The sequence below is a fragment of the Eretmochelys imbricata genome, chromosome 1 (genome assembly GCF_965152235.1).
Source record: "Eretmochelys imbricata isolate rEreImb1 chromosome 1, rEreImb1.hap1, whole genome shotgun sequence".
Lineage (NCBI taxonomy): Eukaryota > Metazoa > Chordata > Testudines > Cheloniidae > Eretmochelys > Eretmochelys imbricata.
In genome coordinates, this window is record NC_135572.1 from 167,998,986 (window position 1) to 168,020,307 (window position 21,322).

Consider the following 21,322-nt stretch of genomic DNA (forward strand, 5'->3'; position numbering starts at 1 on the left):
ACATCAAAACTGAAATATTTCATGGGAAAGATTTTCAAGAAAAATTCAATTTCAAAAGAACCAAAGTGAAATTTTCCAGGTTTGCAGCTGCCCAGCTGAAAGGTTCTTGTCCAATTATAAGAGCCAGGCCCTCTGACAGCCAAGCTGAATGTCTATACTGCAGTTAAAAACCCAGGGGACTTGCGGGATTCAGGCTAAGGGGATGTTTGTTTACAATGTAGACATTTCAGCTCAAGGTGCTCTGCCTTGACAACTCAGAAAGTGAAATTGACAAGACCATTACAGGCAGACAGCTGTCATTTTGATTTTCCTGATGGAAACTGATTTGGGGGGAGGTGGGGGGGGGGGGGGGAAGAGATAAATGTTTCCAGTGAAAGTTTCAGTTTTCAAAAAAAAAAAAAAAAAAAAGGGCATTTTTCATTGGAAAAATCATTCCAACAATTTTTTCCTACCAGCTCTACTGATCACCTTAGCATCTGAGCAATCTCCATAAGTTTAAAAAATGACAATGCTCTTTCTTCCTTCCCTAGCACAATGAGACAGATATAGGAGACCTTCAGTGTGTTGTTTCTATTAGTGTTTTTTAGTGACTGTGTAAGATACGGGTTTTGCATTTGGCTCTGAACTAAAGCAGCCAACAGTGTTGTTTTTCCTTAGCACTTATCTGCTTACTGCATTCTGAGAGGACTAGTGCATAGGACATAGGTAACATATAAAAAAATATGCAAAAGGGCATCTTAGAAGGAATATAGTTGAACGAAGAAATGTCATTACATGCATCAAACAAGCACAAATTTCACAATTACTGCTACCATAGGGTTACCATATTTGAACTTTCAAAAAAAGGGGACACTCCACGGGGTGGGGAGGTATTTGTTCGCAGCCCCTAGCCCCGCCCCCATTCCAACTCCTTCCCCAAAGTCCCCGCCCCAACTCCGCCCCCTCCCTGCCCCATTGGACTCCTTCCCCAAATCCCTGCCCCGGCCCGTCTCCTCCCCCGAGCATGCTGCATTCCTCCTCCTCCCCACTCCCTCCCAGCCGCCTGAAACAGCTGTTTCGCAGCGCAAGCACTGGGAACTAGGGGGAAAAAGCGGGCACTCTCAAGTGATCAACATTCACTCTCTTTCTTGAACGATCAACTCTTCTTTGAGGAAGAATAATAATGGCAAAATCCCAGACATTTTTAGATATTTAAAAATTTCTCCTGGACAGCGATTTAAGAATCAAAAAGCCGGACATGTCCAGGAAAATACGGACATATGGCAACCCTATGCTGCTAGTGCCCATGTGCTAGTAATTCTCATACTAACTATTACCTGTGATTTGGGAGGTAGCTAAGCAAGTGGGTAGCTGTATTTCAACAACCTGAGAGGTGGCTTCTATTAACAGCACCAAGGCCATAAATTAAATATTGAACAAAGAGGTATCAGAACGGATATATGACTTTATACTACTTTCCAATAATAAGTTTAGAAGTTCCAATCCAATGCCCTAGGCACACTTGGCAAAATTCTAGAAGTATAAGTATAAATACAGCTGTCTCTGTTACTCCCAAGATTGAATCAAATAACCCTGCAGCAACAGAAACAAAGAATAGATATTCCACACAATCCTGACACCAACCAACCTCCTTATGGTGGGGGGTGGGAAAACAGAGGGAGAGAAGAGGGGCCTTGCAGTATACCCTGCAGGCTAACAAACTCTAGCTGTTGCAGGAACCAGAACCCCTCCTAAAGATTAGGCAGTTGCACTCGCTTTCCAGGAGGCACTGCTAACTATATTTTAACTTTCTTGTATTTTTTTTTAAAAACTAGAATGCATGTTCATTAAAATAAGTTATTCTTATACAAGGTATAATTTTTCCCTTCATTGCTGGCTACCCAAAGCAAAGGCTGCTGATCTTTGATTACCCAAAAAGACTTTGCATAATCTGATATCTCTTGGCATCTGCAGTATCAGCATATCCTGCTGCTGGCAACAGACTGTGCTCTGAAAGCTATCCGAGGCTTGGCACAGCAAATTAATGAACTGGGATTTTTTTTACATTCTTTCTCTAGACAATATAGTAGGCTAAAGGAAATAAAAAGCTCGGGGGGGGTGTCTTATTGTATTCACAATTATTTTAAAACGTTTGTGTACAACACCATATGATTGCATGGCATGTTAGAGAGAATGGAGACATGGGGACAGATTTTCATAGGTATTTAGGTATTAAAGATGTAGATAGGCTCCTAGTGGGATTTTCCAAAACATCCAGGCACTTTTGGAAATTCCACTAGATGCCTATCGTTACATCCCTAAACACCTATAAAAAAAATCTGACCTGCAGTCCCTGCCTTAAAGAACTCAATGTTGTTTACAATGATCAGGTTGGAAATTGCAGCCATCTTTAGTCTGCAGCTAAAATTACAGTTGTGGAATTGTTAGACAGCTGTCTTGCTAATTGCTAAGTTGGTAGGTATGACAGCTAGCCACAGAAAGAAGTGACTGACTACACTGGAGTTCTTCCAATCTCTATCTACACTACAAAACTAAGTTGGCCTAGCATATGTTGGCACACAGCCACCACCGTAATTATATCACTTGTGCATCTCTACACTTTGCTCCTTCCATCAGTGGTGTCCCCCCTCACCAGGAGCATTTGTATCAGTTATATTGTCAGCGTGGGAAGGCTCCTGAAAGCCAGCAAACAGTCAACATAAGCAATGCAGTGTCTGCAATGACACTGCACCAACCTCAACTCTACACCACTCGGGGAGGTGGAGTTATTAAGTCAGCATAGCAGGCCAGTTAGGTCAGTAGGAGTGAAATTTACCTGTAGACACTGCCATAGTTAGGTCAACATAAGCTGTAGCATAGACCAGCCTAGGAGGCAAAGCTCATTATGGCTGAAAGTCCAGACGTGGTAGGAAGTTAGTCCACATATGCCTCTGGTTTCACACTACCTTCCCATACTTTCTTCCAACTCTCTCCCCCTGCGGCTACTTTGTAATCCTTGCCCTTTGGGGAATTTTGTGCTTGCTGCTAATTAGTCCTGTCCACATTGCTAGCTCCCGCTGGTCTATTAAGCTTAATTGCTCCATTGCTACTTTGTTCTGGCTGGGGTGGGGAAGCAAGAGGGGGGGGGGGGAAGAAAACGGCAGCATGGTTTTAACCCCTTGCTTGCCAGGCATCGTGCATACTCATCCACTCTGCATCGTTACATGGTTACCAGTCAAATGTCGGTGGAGGGAAAGCAATAAATAAGAGAAAGAAAAGCCTCAAGTACTTTGCTATCTGTACCTACGTGTTGGCAAAACTTTGCAGAATGCAAAGAAAATACAAGGCCAGTTTCAGCTCTCATAACCATCCAGCACAATTGGCATAAATAAGGATGCAAAAGTATAACTGAGGCCCGAACTTATTTAAGTCACGGTGTCTTTTCTTAGATTGTGCTCAGTTTTAAATACAGTGGTAAAAAAAATGGATGTAAAAGTAGAGAGTCTAGGAGAATGTGAAATACTCAGACACAGAAAGGAATGTAGGGAAAAATCTGATGCAATGCAGGGGTTTAGCCAAAGTCCATTGTAGGCATCCACAGAAATCCCAAAGCAGTCCCAAATGAATAGCAAGACTTAAAGATCCCTCTGTCAGTCACCAATGCAAATTTCACTAGCTAATGCTATCCCCCTATTAGAATGAGGGAGCAATCCAAACACGAGCAGTCAGTCATGTACAGAACTGTTTTGGTTATACTCTATCAGGAATAAATTTGTACTGTTAGAAGGGTGCACTTTTGTCTCAAATGCGCATCCTCCACCCCAACCCTGCAACAAATACTAAATGGTTTGTTCTTGCTCCACAGGGTCTCCTTATAGAGACAAAATTACCATTGCCATTCTCCAGCTACAGGAGGAGGGGAAACTGCACATGATGAAAGAAAAGTGGTGGCGGGGCAACGGGTGCCCTGAGGAGGACAGCAAAGAGGCCAGTGCTCTGGGGGTTGAGAATATTGGGGGCATCTTTATAGTGCTTGCTGCTGGACTTGTTCTTTCAGTGTTCGTAGCCATTGGAGAATTTATATATAAATCCAGGAAAAACAGCGATGTTGAACAGGTGAGTTGTCTATTGCCAGCTCATTTCTGGTTTGTTTTTTAGAGCCTGGGGTTGCCAAGGCATAGGAGGCTGTACCATTAAGAGTCTATTTAGGCTCTTGTGTGGTTGAACCTCTGCCACGCATTTTTGGCATTAAAGCCACATACATTTATTAAATGAGAAGAGGGAAGTACCTCACACTCCATCCAATTAGCGTTGTTTAGTATGACTGTGCAGAAATTTCAAGCGTAGTTAATTTCTCAAACAGTTGTTGCTTGGTCTTAATACTTCAAACCAATGGACTTGGAAAGGAATAAAAACAGAAAACTGCAGCTCTCTCTATAGCTTCAGCATCATCCTTTTGGTAACGGCCTCAATCTACTGGTCTGTCTCCACCAACGCAGTTCTCGCTCACTCTAAAGCATTCCTTCAAAGCCAGGTGTCTGCATGTTCCACGGGGAAGGGCAGGCCATAAAGTGGGGAGCCTTGATAGAAAGAGATGGGAGTCACAGAACGGTAGGCTCTGGTGTAAAAGTGATTCCTGGAGTAACTCCATTGACGGGTAATGAGTAATATAAAAACCCAAGAAAATAATGGATGTAAACCAATGCATGGATGTTGCAATGTTTGAGGAAATGCTATTCTGTTTTCATTATAGAACCTAGCACGCACCAAGTATGTTTAAGAAAAAATGAGATGAGAGTACCACCACTAAGCACACCCCCAGATCCTGCAACAAATACTAAATATTTTGTTCTGCTCTACCAGATCTCCTTATAGAGACAAAATTACCATTGCCATTCTCCAACTAGAGTATAGTTGCTGTCCTACTATGTGTTCCCTTGTCACTTCTCTACTGAGACCCCAATTCTGCCATCTCCTCTTTGTAGGTGAATCCCCAGGGCCTGCTCAGCCCCCATTTCACTTCAATGGGACTTGGCTTGGGATCGGATTGGATGCGGGCACCATGGCTTTATTTAGCTGTATGGTGCTTAGGTGCATCCAGTGGATCAGTTAGAGCCAATAATAATATCAGTGGCGTTACATTAGTTTGGCCATCATGGTACAGGGATAGGCTTATTACAGGATCGAGGCCTAAAAGACTTTAAACTGTTCCATGCAGGCAGATCCCTGCACCTGAGCAGACGCACACTAAAGTCAATGGTGGACTGCATATGGACACAGAGGTCTACTATGTGCAGCAATTTGTAGGATCAAGGCTTTAGTAAGCCAAACATTTGGTATTTTAGGCATAAATCCAAGAGAACTGGATGTATTTTGTATATACTGTTAATTTTCTTATAAGTTTTAAAATCTTAATTACCAGTTTCAAAAACACACAATGAAAAGAGGGTTTCTCCAGCTCTTGACTCAGATAGAAATAAAATAATGGATAAAACCTTTTTTGTATAAAAAAGCAAAGGTAATGCAGTTGATTAAAGTTTGTAGGACAAATGATAATGGGATAAGAGTGTAGAACAATATTTTTGGAATCATAATTAATAGGCCAAAAATTGTATCCCAATTTTAATTTATTAATTCACTTCTTTATAATTTGGGTGAGTACCAGTGTGAATCTGATGTGACAAGTTCAGTTTATGTGAAAATCCTGCTACTATATCACAGCAACATTCAATAGAGGGTAGCCTGTCTCATCATAATGAACATCTTCAACTGCATTAAAGTGGCGATATCACGTATTACTATCACAGAATCTGTGGGAAATGATTGTATAAAAAGAAGAATACAGAGAGTTTCATTATGACTATAAATTGCATATGATCTGTGACTTTTTCTGTTTCCATAATACTATCTTTAATTTAGAGCTCTCATTTTCATATTTTTTTGTTATTTCACTTATTTATTTTTTCTCCATTTTTTTTCCTGCATGCAAGGCCTTTTGTTTCTTTTATGGACTACAATGTAAGCAAACCCATCCATCCAACTCCACCTCTGGAACCACCTTATCTACGGAGTTAGACTGTGGCAAATTAATCCGAGAGGAGCGAGGGATTCGAACACAACCCTCAATTCACACTGTATAATAGTAAAGGAAAAAGGTGTGTCCAATGGAAAGCATTCATCTTAAAGAGTATCCATGACAGTGATCAAAATATTGCCTCACATATTAATAGCCTTAAAGCTCAGCTACTGTAGCAGATGGATCTCCAGGGTCCTGAGAATTTGAGCAGTTCCGTGCATATCATAGAATAAAAAATAGATTTTAAAACAGTGTTAGTCTCTATATCTCTCTATAGAGCATAATCCTCTTGTCATTCCTTTGGGTAGTTCAGCATTTTCAGGTAAGAAAAATGTATTTACCTTCTTTCCCATGCAGTGCAATTTGCAGGAACTCAGTCTTTAGTCTCTGCAGAACATTTAGCAAGAAGCCCATGCAGTTATTTAGAAACCTCACAAATCAACAATCTGCAGGATTCCATTAACTCTCTGAAAGGCCCATTCGTGGCAAAGGAGCCAGTGATTTTTAGCTGACAGCACTGTGTTCCCAGTGTCAAATATTTAATTTTAATTCATCCATTTAAAATTCATTATACAACACCTCCAAGCAGCTTGTACTATTGTACCACAAAATCACACTTAGGTTTTAAGCCAGTAATCATTAACATTTAAAAAAATTATTCAGTGAATACATCCTCATAGAACACCTAGTTTTCTTCTTGTATACACAGGTTTTACATCAGTGTAATGGCATAGATTTAATTTTGGTGTTCATCTGTGTAACTGAAAGGAGGATCAGACATACTGTACTTATTATAAGACAGGATTCTTTCATGGTATAAGCACCAATCAGGATATCAAATCATGTTGAAGTGTAAACCCTTGGCATTTGTTTTGCATAATAAATATACAAGTTACTACAAAGTTGTGTGTAGGAAGTTCATCTGAATAGCTATGCTGAAATACTATTGTAACTGTAGTTTTAGATATATATTTATATAAATCTGGATCAGAATAATGCATGAACCATGATAAACTTCCCTTTATTCTAAATAAGCCCAGTTACTTTTTATCCAGATCTGATTATACCCCAGCTGATCCCGTAATTTCACTGATTTCGTCTCCCACACATCACTTCCCAACTGTCTCTTTGGTACAGTGTCCTGACCATTACAACTCATTGGTATTGATCATCTTTGTCTGCTACTGGTACTTGAGTTTTTTTTTATCTATTGGTATGGTTTCTTTGTACACTGCAGTTTACCCTTGCAACACAAGATGTAGCAAGTTAATGATCCCTTTTTTGGAGGGACCATGTCTGAGCTCTATTGCAATTAAACACTTCTTGCTGATTGACTTCTGCCCACTAAGTAGGTGAAGTGCTCCAGATGCTCTAGTTTCCCTTAACACACTCCAGCTCAGCCCTGTTCTGATTTCTTCTATCTGCTTTCTGTCTGACCTGAATACTGAGACAAGAAAACATGGTCTTCTATGTACAGTGACAGGAGTTCTGGTCATTTTGTTTCCATTTTGCATTATTGTCTATTGGCCAATTTTATTTACCCTTTTAATAATCTTAGTGGTTTCCCTAGTTCTTCTATTGGATCTTAAAATCCATCTGTTTTTATGACCAAGAAAGTACCCTTTACAATATAAGCAATGTCAGTTTGTGTCCGTCCCACTCAAGACCCTGGAAGAAGTTATCCTGGTTGTGATGGAATTACTCACAACAGATAACACTTCACCTGGTAACAAAATTTGTTGGCTAAGACCCCCAGAGCTTTGATCCATAAGTCTTGGCAAAATTTGTGCACTTACAAACCAAGATCTAACCACAAGTGAGAGAATTAGGCACTCTAGTCCCAATTCAACAAAGCATTTAAGCATGTGATTTCCCCACTGGGGAAAGAACTTTAAAGCCAATCAAATCCAGCTCCTCTGAGCTCTCAGAGGAGAAGGACAATGACTAATATGCTTATTATCCTAATCATTGTCCCCCTCAGTTTCCCATTCACCAGTTCCTTAATCTCTACTGAACTTTGGATGGACATTCGGTGTGAAGCGCCTTTGTTTTGTTTAGTTTTTAGAGCACCGTCACATCTTTGAGAGAGGCCATAGAAAAAAGAGCCAGTCTTAACAACAGTGCTCCTTACTTGTCGTCTGACTGCCAAACAGCATAGTAGATTTAGCTTGACTCTGGGGACCATGATGAAACAATTATCTTGTTTTTAAATGGAATTTCAGATCTAGCCATAAAGATGTGTTAAAAAAACCTGCCATTCAAAAATTATACCAGCATCTGTTCATGTGAAAAATGGGACGAGCACTTGAGCTCTAAAAGAAAGTACATTTGTAGCGAAGGTACCTGATCCTGCCAGGTGCTGAGTGCCTCCAGAGAGGAGCTGTGCACTCTCAACTCCTAGTGAGGTTAATGGAAGTTAAGGGCATTTAGTAATTTTAGTCATTGCACTTATCAAAGCCAAAGGACTTGATCCTAAATGGTTATATTTATTTGTATTATGTTGGTGACTAGAGTTCAGGGCTCCCTTGTGCCTACACTTAGGCCTGGTCTACACTGGAGCGTGGGGGGAATCGATCTAAGTTACGCAACTTCAACTACGTGAATAACGTAGCTGAAGTCGATGTACTTAGAGCTACTACTGCGGTGTCTTCACTGTGGTGGGTCAACTTCTGATGCTCCCCTGTCGACTCCGCCTGCGCTTCTCGCTCTGGTGGAGTATCGGAGTCGACGGGAGAGTGCTCGGCGGTCTATTTATCATGTCTTCACTAGACTCCATAAATCGACCTCTGCTGATCGATCGCTCCGGAGGTAAGTGTAGACATGCCCTTATAGAGAGTCCCTGGCCTAAACAGCTTGCATTCCACATTAAAAAAAAAAAAACAGACTAAGGGTGGAGAGACAAAAACATCACCCTCTACAGATGGAAAGCTAAGGCCTAGAGGGATTAAATGGCTCATCCGAGGTCACACAGGAAGTCTGTGGCAGATCAACAAACTGAACCAATTGATGATCAAGTTCTTAAATGTTTTGTCCACACAGATTGTAAAATCTTTGGGGCAGCAACCATCTTTTCTTTCTGTGTTTGCACAATGCCTAGCACAACGGGGTCCTGGTCTATGATTGGGAGTTCTAGGCACTACAACCATATTTTAAAAATGAACGCTGTAATGTATCAAACCGCAAGTGTTCTCTTTATTTAATATGTTTGTGTTAAGAGGACTATGTCCAAAGACTATCCTTACGTAACCAGATAATTATGTTTTACATATTATTTGCCATGCCCTTTTGAACATATTCTGCAAAGGTTTCAAAACGCGCTGCAATTACACTTTTCTACAACATGGTTAACTTTGCTTATTATTATGAGGAACAGGTCGCTTGTTTCAGATTATAAATTATCTAAAAGGCAACTCGAAAACATGCAGACGACAGTCTCTAAAATTAGTAGTAAGCATTAGGAGACATTTAGAGTCCTTTCATGCATCACTTGTACTCTACACATGCTTAACGTTTTGTAAGTTGTATAAACAAATCTGTGTACTCAGAGCAAGTGTGGTACAAACCAAAAAGGTGTGGAACTGGTAGAGATAACAGAAATAATTTATAAAAGCTTTCACGTCTCTGAAGTTGAATTTTACTCGGAGAAGTGGCTGCATACAAATAGCATGGGATGAGCGTATCCCATGTTTATCATTTCTCAGTAACATCTATGTCAAATTTTCAAGAAGGATTCTTCCCCAAACTGTTAGCTCTGCAACTTCACCCTCTGCTTCAAAAATCAATAGGAGCTCAGTCCTTCTCATGCATTTACACCAGTTTTGAAAGATATGCAGGTCAGATTTTACCCTCAGTTACCCCATTAGCCTTCAATTGGTTTGTGGGGCTGGCAATTAGAGAAACCATCGTTTTTCTTACCAACTGAAAATTGGGAAAAACAAACACAAAATACCCATTTTTATAGTCACTTTCAGTGCAGAACCAGGCTTTCTAAAAATCTGATGCACAGTTTAGAATAGCTTGCCTGCTGGTCTAATTTGAATAATTAGCTCTTAGTGGCAGAGTACTGAAGCAGACTTTGAATTCACTACAGCAGTGATATTTTCACAAGAAATAACTACTTTGAAACATTTTCCTCCAGTATACTAGACACAAGGCAAAGTACTTTTTTTCCAATATTAAGAATTTGCCTCTGTTCCATCTATGTGTAACTATAAAAACATGGCTACTGTGGCCCACAGAAGGGAAATCCGGATTCTGATCTTCTTTCTCTGTTACTGAACTATAAGATGGATTCCTGTTATATATTCTGCCAGGATAAATTTGTTCTATCAGTGAATCTTCATAATTTTCAAGTGTAACACAGCACCTCTAGATTGAGGTATTTCTCCTTATGTATGTATGAAGTTCACTATAAAGTCTTCTGAATAGATTGACACCACAGGCAGACTGGCTTCAAAGGTTCATGTATGGCATATTGAGTCAGAATTACAGTTCCCAGTTTTCCTCAATCTAGTCTATATTACTTTAAAAAAAAAAATCCCTGCCCAGGTAGGTAGCTACCCCAAAGTCTAACACAATTTTCACTGTTGCGAGATAGGAGTGGAGGAAAGATTTGGGAAACCTGAGCAGGTGATGGATCTGCTGCTATGCCTGTTATACAATGAAGAGACCAATTCCCTGGTCTAATTTGGCCTCAACCAACATATTTTAAAGGAATAACATTCCCACGCAGTGTTTGCAAGCCAAACACTGCAGCATCCCAACAGAACCAGCAAGTGAAGCGGACTATAAGCAAAAGTGAAATTTACGGGTCTGTCTTCAATGTTCACCCTCAACCAACTCCAAGGAGTTAACAGCATTAGAACAATTTTTAAAGCTCTTAAAAAAATTTCAGTTGAATACCTCAGGAAGAGGTAAAACACAGAAGGCAATTTTAACTGTACGATGCCCTTTTAAAAGAATGCTATGATATTTCATATACATTACTTTTTCATAAAGATTCTTTAGCAGCTTGATAATCGAATGTGTCTCCTTACCACCATTTTTTTCTCTGTCACATGCATGCTGGCTTGGCTTACAGTTGCTCTGTAGTGCTGACGCAGTTTTGTCTCCTCATCTAAAAAGTTCAGGGCAATTCTGATTTTTGAACATCTGCCCTGCTTCCTCATCTCCACTTTGTGTGACAAACTAGAAAGAGAGCAATTTTAAGTGCTTCATGCGGTTACGGGGCCTAGGTCACTTTAGAAGCAGTGAAGTGTAATCTATGTACACGTTTGGGATAGGTTTCATGGGGCTCATAGGGGATTTTGTATGACCTTCTGATAAATTGTTTATTAGAAAACTGAAAGTTCAAGGAACCTTCTCCAGTTGCACTTCAGAACATCCTAAAGTGCATGGGAATGGGGAGGGAGAAAGGAGAGGCAGTACAGAGCCCCTCATCTCAAGGTCTTTTAAAACCATTTGTAGAGGCCCACCACCTCCTCCACTCTGTTTTCTAAAAGGTGGCAGGACTTTGCAGACAGACACAAATCTGCCATAGATCAAAGTTGGAGTCTACAAACCTTGTCAAGAGTCCCTTTGAATTTTATTGTAAAAGGATCAGTCCAGGTTCCCAGTCTTATTTCTATGTTCACTTCATTATTATAAGACTCTGTTAAACCAAAACAGGTTTTGTAGCTGGTTAATTCTCCCAAGACATAGATTTAAATCCAACCCAAGGGCAACAACAACTTTTATGGTTCCAATAGATACAACATTGAGAGCTGTGGTGCGTAGGAGTCAGGAAGTTGCTTTCCTATATATAAGCTTTCCTCCTTCCCCTTTCCCAAACTGTGCCTTGTATACAACAGCAGATTCCAGTGTGTGTTTGCTTTTGGCTGATTAACCTCTCTTCTGAATGGGTCAGCCAAAATCTGTATGCTGTATGGCTACGGATATTTTCTGCAGGACAAAGACATTTGGGATTAAGCCAGGGCCTCAATATGTACTTCTTGTAAATATGATAAACTGTTTATAGATAACACCAAATTTAAAACCAAGACCATCAACAGACTTTTAAACCAATAACTCTTGAAATTGGCGATAAAGTAAAAGGTTTAATAATGAGCAAGATGGCAGAAATTTACTTCAGAAATACAAGCTCTGAACATACACAGACAGACTTGGATAAACAGCATCGATTGTTACTAAAAATAAAAAGACAAAGTTTACAAATAGAACAGACTGAGGGTCATTTAAACTCAAAGCTTTTTAGAAGCTAGAACAGGTCCATGTAGTTTATTCAACAGGTATCCAAATATTTAAAACTTCAAGTTTTAACTTGAACACCATTCAACATCACCTATCAATGATGTGTCAAACATCTCTGCATAAATATGACATGTTCTTCATGGAATTAAGTTTCTTGATATCCCATGATAAACAATGTAATGAGTGCAATATGATCTGGATAATCTGAATCAGTTTGGGAAAAACCTAGATGTAAACATTAACATGCCAATAGAAGATATTGTTCCGACTATAGGACTTATCCCTATGCACATCTTGCAGAAACCCACATCTATAAACACACATGCACCCCGAACATGGATTAGTATCAGACACTGCATTACAGTTATATAAAAAGTAGATAGTCTAGTGATTGATATATTCCCTTGCTCATTCACCATGGAATTCTTGGCTCATTCCAAAAATCCAGATTTAAAAAAAAAATCCAATTACAATTAATGTCAAGGGAGTAACCACGCAATAGAGCCAGTGGGTTGGTGCATATATTTTTATCAGCTGGGGAAATCAGTGGTGACATTCTCTGAAAAGGCTTTGCTCATTCAATTTAAAAGTAACTTCAACAGCAGAATGACACCTGCTTCAGCAACTACTACCAGAGGGCCCAGAGGTCTATCAGATATCACTGGTTCAAACTAATGCTTAGCACCAGAAGTTCCTAAATTGTGTCACCAAAAGCTCTGTTTAAAATGATAATTACACCAGTGAAGTCCTGACTATTACAAAGGGCTGATCTACCAGAAACTAATTTGAAGAAGGATTTTCTTGCCCATGTCAATTACATTTTAAGTCAGTCATGAGTTAATAACCATTTAATTATTATATACTTAAGGCATTCAGTGTTTCATAAGACAAACAAAAATGAAGCCTCTCAAAGAAAGTGTATATTAAATAATCTAGGGTCATACTAGGTCTGTGTGCAACATATTGCTCAAATAAACTCTCACCAGCTACACCACAATATATACCACATTGTATAGAGTCCATACAATATATGTATGTACACTGAAGAAACACTAATAGTAATGCCCCAATCTCTGACTGGAGCTGTGTGCACATCAGCTTGCAGAATCAAGGCCAGGCACTACTCAGAGAAAGGGACAAAACATGGTACTAGAAGTCTATAATTCTGAAGTTCTAATCCCTGCTCTGAAAAGGATTCCCTCCACAGCCTTGAGTAAATCACTTTTCTGCCCGAGTTAACATCTAACATAAATAGGGCTGTCAAACGATTAAAAAAAAATTAATTGCAGTTTTAATCACACTGTTATCCAATAGAATACCAACTGAAATTAAATATTTTTGTTAAATACTATTTTGTTAATCTTTTTAGTGCAAATATTTGTAATAAAAATATTATAAAGTGACCACTGTGCACTTTGTATTTTGTGTTGTAATTGAAATCAATATGTTTGCAAATGTAGAAAAACATCCAAAAATATTTAATAGATTTCAATTAGTATTCTATTGTTTAACAGTGTGATTAAAACTGTGATTAATCGCGTGAGCTAACTGCAATTAATTGACAGCCCTAAACATAATGCCATACTTCACATTTTAAAGTCTTTCTTGGGAACTAGAAGCTGGTAGGAAAGCTTGGATTTCTCCCTTTCTCCTAGAATAAATATTTCATATTTATCTCTGCAGGGCTTTGACATATTAGAATGGACTTGTTACTGGTCAAGGACTAATAGAGCCTATCTTCCAGCAGCGTACTTTTAGGGGAAAATCCATGTTTGGGATATAGGAAACATTTCTATGGGCTGTTTAAAAAAGCATCTCTTAAAACTCCTCAGAGGGGTTTGGAATGTTAAAAATAAGGGATGGATTAGCAGGCTGGGTGCTGGGGAGGTGGTAAAAAATAAGTACATTTTAATCACACTTATCACCTGATTTTTTTTAAATCAGTACATTAACTGTACATCACCACTCTTTCCATTTGAAGCTCTATACATTTTTATACCACGTGGAGTTATTTTAGCAGTCAGTTTTATGTTATTCCCCCCCCCAAACATATCTTCATGAATCCAGTAGCCAAATGGCATTCCACTTTCTAAACCATCTTGCAATTTTCCAACTATTTCACCCGAATATAATTTCTCCTTTCCTGGACACACGTTTTAAAAGTATTTTTCTCTATTTCTCTGTAGAAAGAGCATTGGAAAATGTTTTATTTAGAGAGTCATTAATTTCATGGCTGGGTGTGGGGGCAGAAATCAAATAATCGTCAAAAGAAGTTGTATTTGTTCTCTTTAGCACTAGCGTGTTTTAAGACTAACATGAGTACGTTTTCAGAGGAAAGATAAGTTTCATAATCTAAAGGCACGGTGGAAGACATAAATGTGTTTGGATAGGATTTTCAAAACCGCACAGCAGTGGCCTAATTCTGCTCCCATTGAAATAAATGGTAAATTAAATTTCAAAGAGAGCAGGATTGGGTCAGTGCCCAGAGCTTTTGAAAATCCCATCCACTGTGCAATATGGCCCTACTCCACAGACTGTTTAATTCAATTAAGAGACTCCCAGAACTCATGAAGTCCATGAATCAGGCCTTAAAGCCTGTGTTTATAGAAACCTAAACGCTAAAGTTTTGCGGAATTTAAGTTTGGAATTTATGTTCATTGAATGTTAAACACTTTTCCCACATTTCTCTAGTGTCTTTCTTTCAATGCTATAATGGAGGAGCTCGGAATTTCACTCAAGCATCAGAAGAAGTTAAAGAAAAGGTCAAGAACTAAAGGGAGATCATTCACAAGTATCCTTACTTGTCATCAGAGGCGGACACTGAGGAAAGAAACCATGGCATAAACAAGAAAAAAAACCTCTTGGGAAACATCAGGAATAAAAAACAAAAAAAACTTTGCTGCCTACAAAATTGACTATGGAGGAATTTCTGAAAATAGACATTTAGCTTGTTCTTCAGAAATTGTGTGTGGTTTCTTTTTATCTAGGAAAGGTAATAGCAGTTTAAATGCTCACATAGATGGATATAAGACTAATCGGAAAAGCGTCTCACCATATCTTTTGAAAGGAATTTGTATGCTGACCTGTTTTGCATCTCTGTTCCCTTCCCATACATTGCTGTATGTGCTTTCTAAATAAAGATACAGGGGTTTTTTTTTTTCCAATAATCCAAATGTCCTACATTTTTCTTGTCACTTTCTTACTCATCATAATGTAATCTTATTTTCTTTTTATAAAAATTGCAGTACTGACAATCACAAGCATCTAAAAATCATGAGTCAGGCTCTACAAAACTGAGTGGCTTGAAAATGATTTTATTAAAAAATGATAGGTTCTTTTTATTTGCCTTCCTGTTGTTGACCTATTAAGGATCATATTTTCAAGCTTTTCTCTGCAACCAGGAGGGCTAGGAATTTTTTTTTTTTAAATGAAAGCTGAGATTCTCTGTCTTTTCTTAAGGCCAGAGCTTTAAGAAAAGATACCAAATATTACAAACCTCCTGAAAAAGTTGAGAGAGTTGGCAGCACAGCCATTGGTACACTGCATTATCCCTCTGGCTTGTGGTACCAAAGAAATTCCTAATTTATAATGCTTCCCCCTTAGAAATAACAGCGAACAATAGACTGTTCATATTATAAAATGGACCACAAAAATATCAAAGCTAAACTACATCTGCTAGAAAATAGAACTGTGCTGATTTTCTGGGTTATCGCTACTTGCTATAAGAGTGACGGGGGGCACCACTTAAAAGACCCTATAATTAAGCAAACAATAGTCTGTCATGGAATACTACCTCTTTTTAGCCTCTTAGTTAGGAAGAAGGGCAGTGACATGTTCAATAGCAGAAATTTTTCCTTAGTTCCTTTGAACTACAGTAGCATGAAGTATATTCATATTTATTCTAGTGCATTGTCCCTGTGATTAATTCACTTGTTCACAGGGTTTTATCCCCAGGAGTTTAGTTCCAAGATTCTGTTGAAAGGAAAAAATATTTTCAGTAGGTTGAGAGCACAAGCAGTTATGAGTGTAATAATGGCTGCAGGGAGCTGCAGAGTGCACTATTGCTGGTGGCTCCTGGATGGAGCAATTGTGGAGCCATGACCCTACCTCCTGGCAAAGCAAGGAACAGCTGGGGACAGAGCTTGAGACAGCTGTGCAGGGATGCTTCCCTGTAACCTAACTAGGTTCTTGTGTCATGCCAATCACCAATTCCAAGCACCCCCCCACCCCCAGTGCTGGTAAAAGTATTAAGTCTTTGAAGCTTCCAAGAAACTTCACTCCCCTCTCCAATTCATCTTAGCCACGAGCGCGCCATGACTGAGAGCCCCACATCTGGAATGCTTTCCTTCATCTCCAGTGTAAATGTGACTCATTTGACAACCAAGTATCAGGCCCCAAGTGAAGTCTCTTAACATATATCACAATATCCTGTAAAGCCACAGTTCTTGATGGCCCTGCAGTTTGAAATTTAAGGGACATATTCTGCCCTGGCATACATGCATGAAGCTCCTATGGATGTTCAGCAGAGGCGACAACTTGGCTTTCAAACGTGCAATATCCCAGGAAAAGAACAAAAAACTCTTGAGTTATGTAACACTCAGCCTTTCAATCAAACAGAGTTTGATTAACTTGGTGTTTCAGTACACACACTTTGCATCTTTCACTTTCCAGTTTTGGTTTCATACAAACCCTGAAACAAAAGCAAAAAATTCAGCCAAATCACCCCAAAATTTCAACTGTTTGGGTGTGTAACACATACAAAACCAGTTTTATTTATTGCCTCCAAAAGCTACCCCTTCTCAGGGAACAGGTCACAGACCAGAAAAACACTTTTTTGATAATTTTCATATGACTGAAAAATAAGCCAATCAATATCAGCTTTAAAGCCTCCCAGGCTGATATTGTACTGATCATAAATAGGTTATAGTTTTACTGTATAATGAGCCACCACCCACCTGGAAAACATTGCATGGGTAAGTTACATAAAGAGAGGTGGCAGTAAAGAGGCCTGTGTGAAGTTCTTTTTCAAAAAGTTTGCCACCGAATGGACATATTTCCCTTCTATGACCTGATTCATGAGTGGGAATGAGGGGCAATCACAGGGTGTGACGCTAGCAAAATTGCCACAGGTCTGAAATCCATGGATCCCCAGTCAGCTGTGTAGCGATCCCCTCCTCCCCTTTGATCCTCTGCTAGCCATATGAGCCCAAAGCAGCAGAGAGTCAGGACACAGCCATCTGTCACAGCTCGTGGTCATGTTCTCTACCCTCTCTGAAGGGGGAGTCAGAAAACACGCAGGAGAGCTATGGCTGCTTCAGTGGAGCGCTAAGGTCTACAGCCGTTCTTTGACATTCTCATGGGGAAGCATACCCCCTGCTGCTACTCACCTTGGGCTTCTGGTCATGTCCACTTCCTCTGCAAATTGCTGAGATAGGCGAAATAGATACATAGAGGTGGGCTGGAGAAGCGCCTGTAATCTTCCTCCCCTTCCCCCATGGGATCTTTTACACTAACTTGCACAGCTAGGAGCAACATGAAGGAAGCAGAGGAGCCTGAGCCTTGAAATGAATAAATGCCTCTACTAGAGTTGTGTGAATGCTATTAATTATTATGGTCCAGATTCAAAATAGCAACTACTGATTTTAGGTGCTGACCTTGAGATGCCTTATCTTCAGAAAGTTCTAAGCAACCACTCCCTGAAAATCAGATCACTTTTAAAGTGATTCAGATTGGACACCAAGAATTTATTCCTCACTTTTGGAAAAACTTGGTGTGTATCATGTTCCACAGTAGCGACAAAGGGCGCCAATCAAGGATCAGGTGTTGTATGAAGAAGTGTATTAAAAACAGTCGCCACCCCCAGAATGCTCACGGGGAGTGTTACAAAGAGCTTTCATTCTTCATTCATTCTTTGATTTAATGTTGCAATAGACTATTTTGTATACCATTAGGATTCTGAGGTCCTTGCAGGTTGTGATTTGTGTCTTTGACATGGTCACACTGACAACCATAACCTTCAGATATTTGAAATTAATACGTTCAAAGTGTTGAGACTTGTGATACTGGACCACTTACTTTAAAATGGATATGATTGGTAGCCTAGGCTTACTAGTTACACAGTTATAGGTTCTCTTTTTTTAAAAGTTGCATATATTTCTATTCATGTTTTAATAGAAACAAAAACAAAAAGATCAGAGGTTTTAATTTAACCACTCCCTTCTGTGTTTGCAGCAAGATGCCAATGTGTAAGAAGAAAAAAAACTTTTCAGTGTCCAAATTGAATTATGTATCAAATGAAAGACTGTAAAAGAACAAGGGAAATGCAAATTAGATTTTAAAATTTCTTCAGTTTTCATAAACTGAAGTTGTACTTAAGAACATAAGAATGGCCATGTTAGATCAGACCAATGGTCCATCTAGCCCGATTGCCTGTCTTCCAACAGTGGCCAATGCCAGGTGCTTCAGAGGGAATGAACAGAATAGGGCAATTATTAAATGGTCCATCTCCTGTCATCCAGTCCCAGCTTCTAGCAGTCAGATGTTTAAGAACACCCAGAGCATGGGGTTGCATCCTGACCATCTTGGCTAATAGCCATTGATGGACCTATCCTCCATGAATTATCTAATTCTTTTTTAAACCAAATTATCCTTTTGGCCTTCACGACATCCCCTGGCAACGAGTTCCACAGGTTGACTGTGTGTTGTCTGAAGAAGCACTTCTGGTTTTTGTTTTAAACCTGCTGCCTAGTAATTTCATTGGATGACCCCTTGTTCATGTGTTATGTGAAGGGATAAATACTTCCTTGTTTACTTTTTTCACATCGTCCGTGATTTTATAGACCTCTATCTTAAGGCCTCTTCCTCAGTCTCTTTTCTAAACTGAACAGTCCCAGTCTTTTAAATCTCTCCTCATATGTTTCATAGCCCTAGTTATTTGTTGCCCTTCTCTGTACTATTTCCAGTTCTAATATATCTTTTTTGAGATGGGGCAACCAGAACTGCAGCCAGCATTCAAGATGTGGGTGTACCATGGATTTATATATCGCATTATATTTTCTGTCTTACTATCAATCCCTTTCCTAATGGTTCCTAACACTGCTAGCTTTTTTGACTGCTGCTGCAGTAACATGTCAGGAAGTTTTTATGACAAGTTCTGATGGCTGCCTAATGTACTATACTTACTGTATAGTAAGTAGTGTATCAGTATGATTTCATAAAGTTATGGGCCATTGTTCTTTCCTTTAGAGTATCTGGAAGGGATGTGTATGTTACAGCACAGAATTATCTTTCCTGTTCCCTCCCTTTATGGATGGTTTCTTAATGCGATGCTTCAAGCACTCAAGCCAATGCCGTTTCAGTCAGATCTCTTAGAAACCAGTGGATTGGAATGATGTATAATATGAAGCCACAAAACCAGTTTTTGCTGTACAGTCTATTCCAGGTGACATACGGAATGATTTTCCCCCCCATTTTTGAACTAGTTAGAGGGAGGGTACAAAATGCATTTTTCAGTAGAGAACAAGGAGGGAAATAGAGTGCTCATGGAATACAGAACCTGCACTCTCATGAGCAGAGCCGGACCTACACCTTGCGTGCCCCTAGGCGCCCCCAGTGGATGGGCAGCTGTGGGGGCCCCAGCTCTGAGCTCTCCCTGCCAGCCGCAGCAGACAGGAGCTGCGAGGGAAGTGGGGGGTGGCACCCACAGCAGCTTGGAACTCCAAACTGCCGTGGGCGTCAGGGGTACCCCGCCAATTTTAACTTTTAGGTGCCCCACCACCACCACAACTGCCCAGCGCCCCAAACAAACAAACCTCCCCCCTCCACTCCCCAGCACCCCCCCCCCAGCAAGACCCACTCTCCACGCCCTACCCCCCTGGCCACACTCACTGACCCCGCCTAGAGGTGACTGTGTCCACCAGGCTGAGCGAGCCGGCAGTACGGCAGGGCTGGTCAGGGTCACTCTGGCTCCTCAGGCGTGCCGCCATCAGCCAGGCTGGAGCAGGAACGGGGCCTGCCTAGGAGCAGCTCCCCCAGGACCTCCTTGCCTGGCAGGGCCCCCTGCGTTTGACTGCTGAGCTCTTCCCCTGCCACAGGGGTCTGCTGCGCCTTCCCTGCTGGTAGGAAAGCTCCAGCAGGGCTGCGTGACGCCCTTTCCCTCTCAGCCGGCCTCACCCCCTGCTGGGACCCGGGAACAGCAAATGTTGAATTTTTAAGTGCCCCTAGAATGCTGTGCCCTAGGCACATGCCTGCTGGGCCTAACTGGAAATCCAGCCCTGCTCATGAGACTCCCCTTCCCCACAGAGACTGAACTGACATGGAAACTGAACTACTCTTGTAACTCCAGATTCCCTGAACCCTACAATTTGCCGAGCCTTTTATGGCCACACACTTCTTACCTAGGTCTTCCTTGTCTGTCACTGTTAATTACCTGAAGATGGGTTAGACCTATGAGTCTGGAACATTTACCATCAGGCATGTTCTTCTCCCCAAGTTCAAGCTCAGGGTGGAGTTACTGCTAGTCACAGTCTTTGCCCACTATGACTTTGTTCTCTATCTCATAGTATAATTGCACACAATGGATTATTCATTTGCAGCTGCAGAATTGAAGCTAGAGAGCCCTGGCTCCCCCTTAATCTCACTCCCCATCTGCTTGTGGGTGCTCCCATCAGCTAGGCCCCTCTGGTCTGGTCATAGTTTCTCTAGTTTCACACAAACTTTCACACTAGTTTCTGGTTTCTCTCTCTGAATGGCTAGGATTCTCTTCACTAGCATTTCACTACCATCCTTCCCTCTGATCCCAAGCCTACATCTCTGCGTCCACTTCTGTAACATGCAGCAGCTTTAGGCATGCCTATGGCCTTGAGCCCAAGCAGAATAAAGGTGTAAGGGTGCCAAGACTTTTCCTTTAGTTCTCTCCAATATTTTGTAGAATTCCAGTTAGTTAAAGCTCTGATTAAGCAACATGCACATTTAAATCCCATTGAGACTTAAGCACATGCCTAAATGCTTTGCTGAATC

The 21,322-nt window shown here is 40.4% G+C and overlaps 1 protein-coding gene across 1 annotated transcript in view; it reads left to right on the top strand.

Moving 5' to 3' along the window:
* Nucleotides 1-15,148, top strand: part of GRIK1 (glutamate ionotropic receptor kainate type subunit 1) — a 233,388-nt gene extending 218,240 nt beyond the window's left edge. Inside the window, exons 15-16 of the mRNA XM_077807269.1 lie at nt 3,845-4,095; nt 14,996-15,148. Coding sequence (XP_077663395.1) covers nt 3,845-4,095; nt 14,996-15,148 — 404 coding nt within the window. The remainder of the gene's footprint in view (nt 1-3,844; nt 4,096-14,995) is intronic.
* Nucleotides 15,149-21,322: the final 6,174 nt, after the last annotated feature.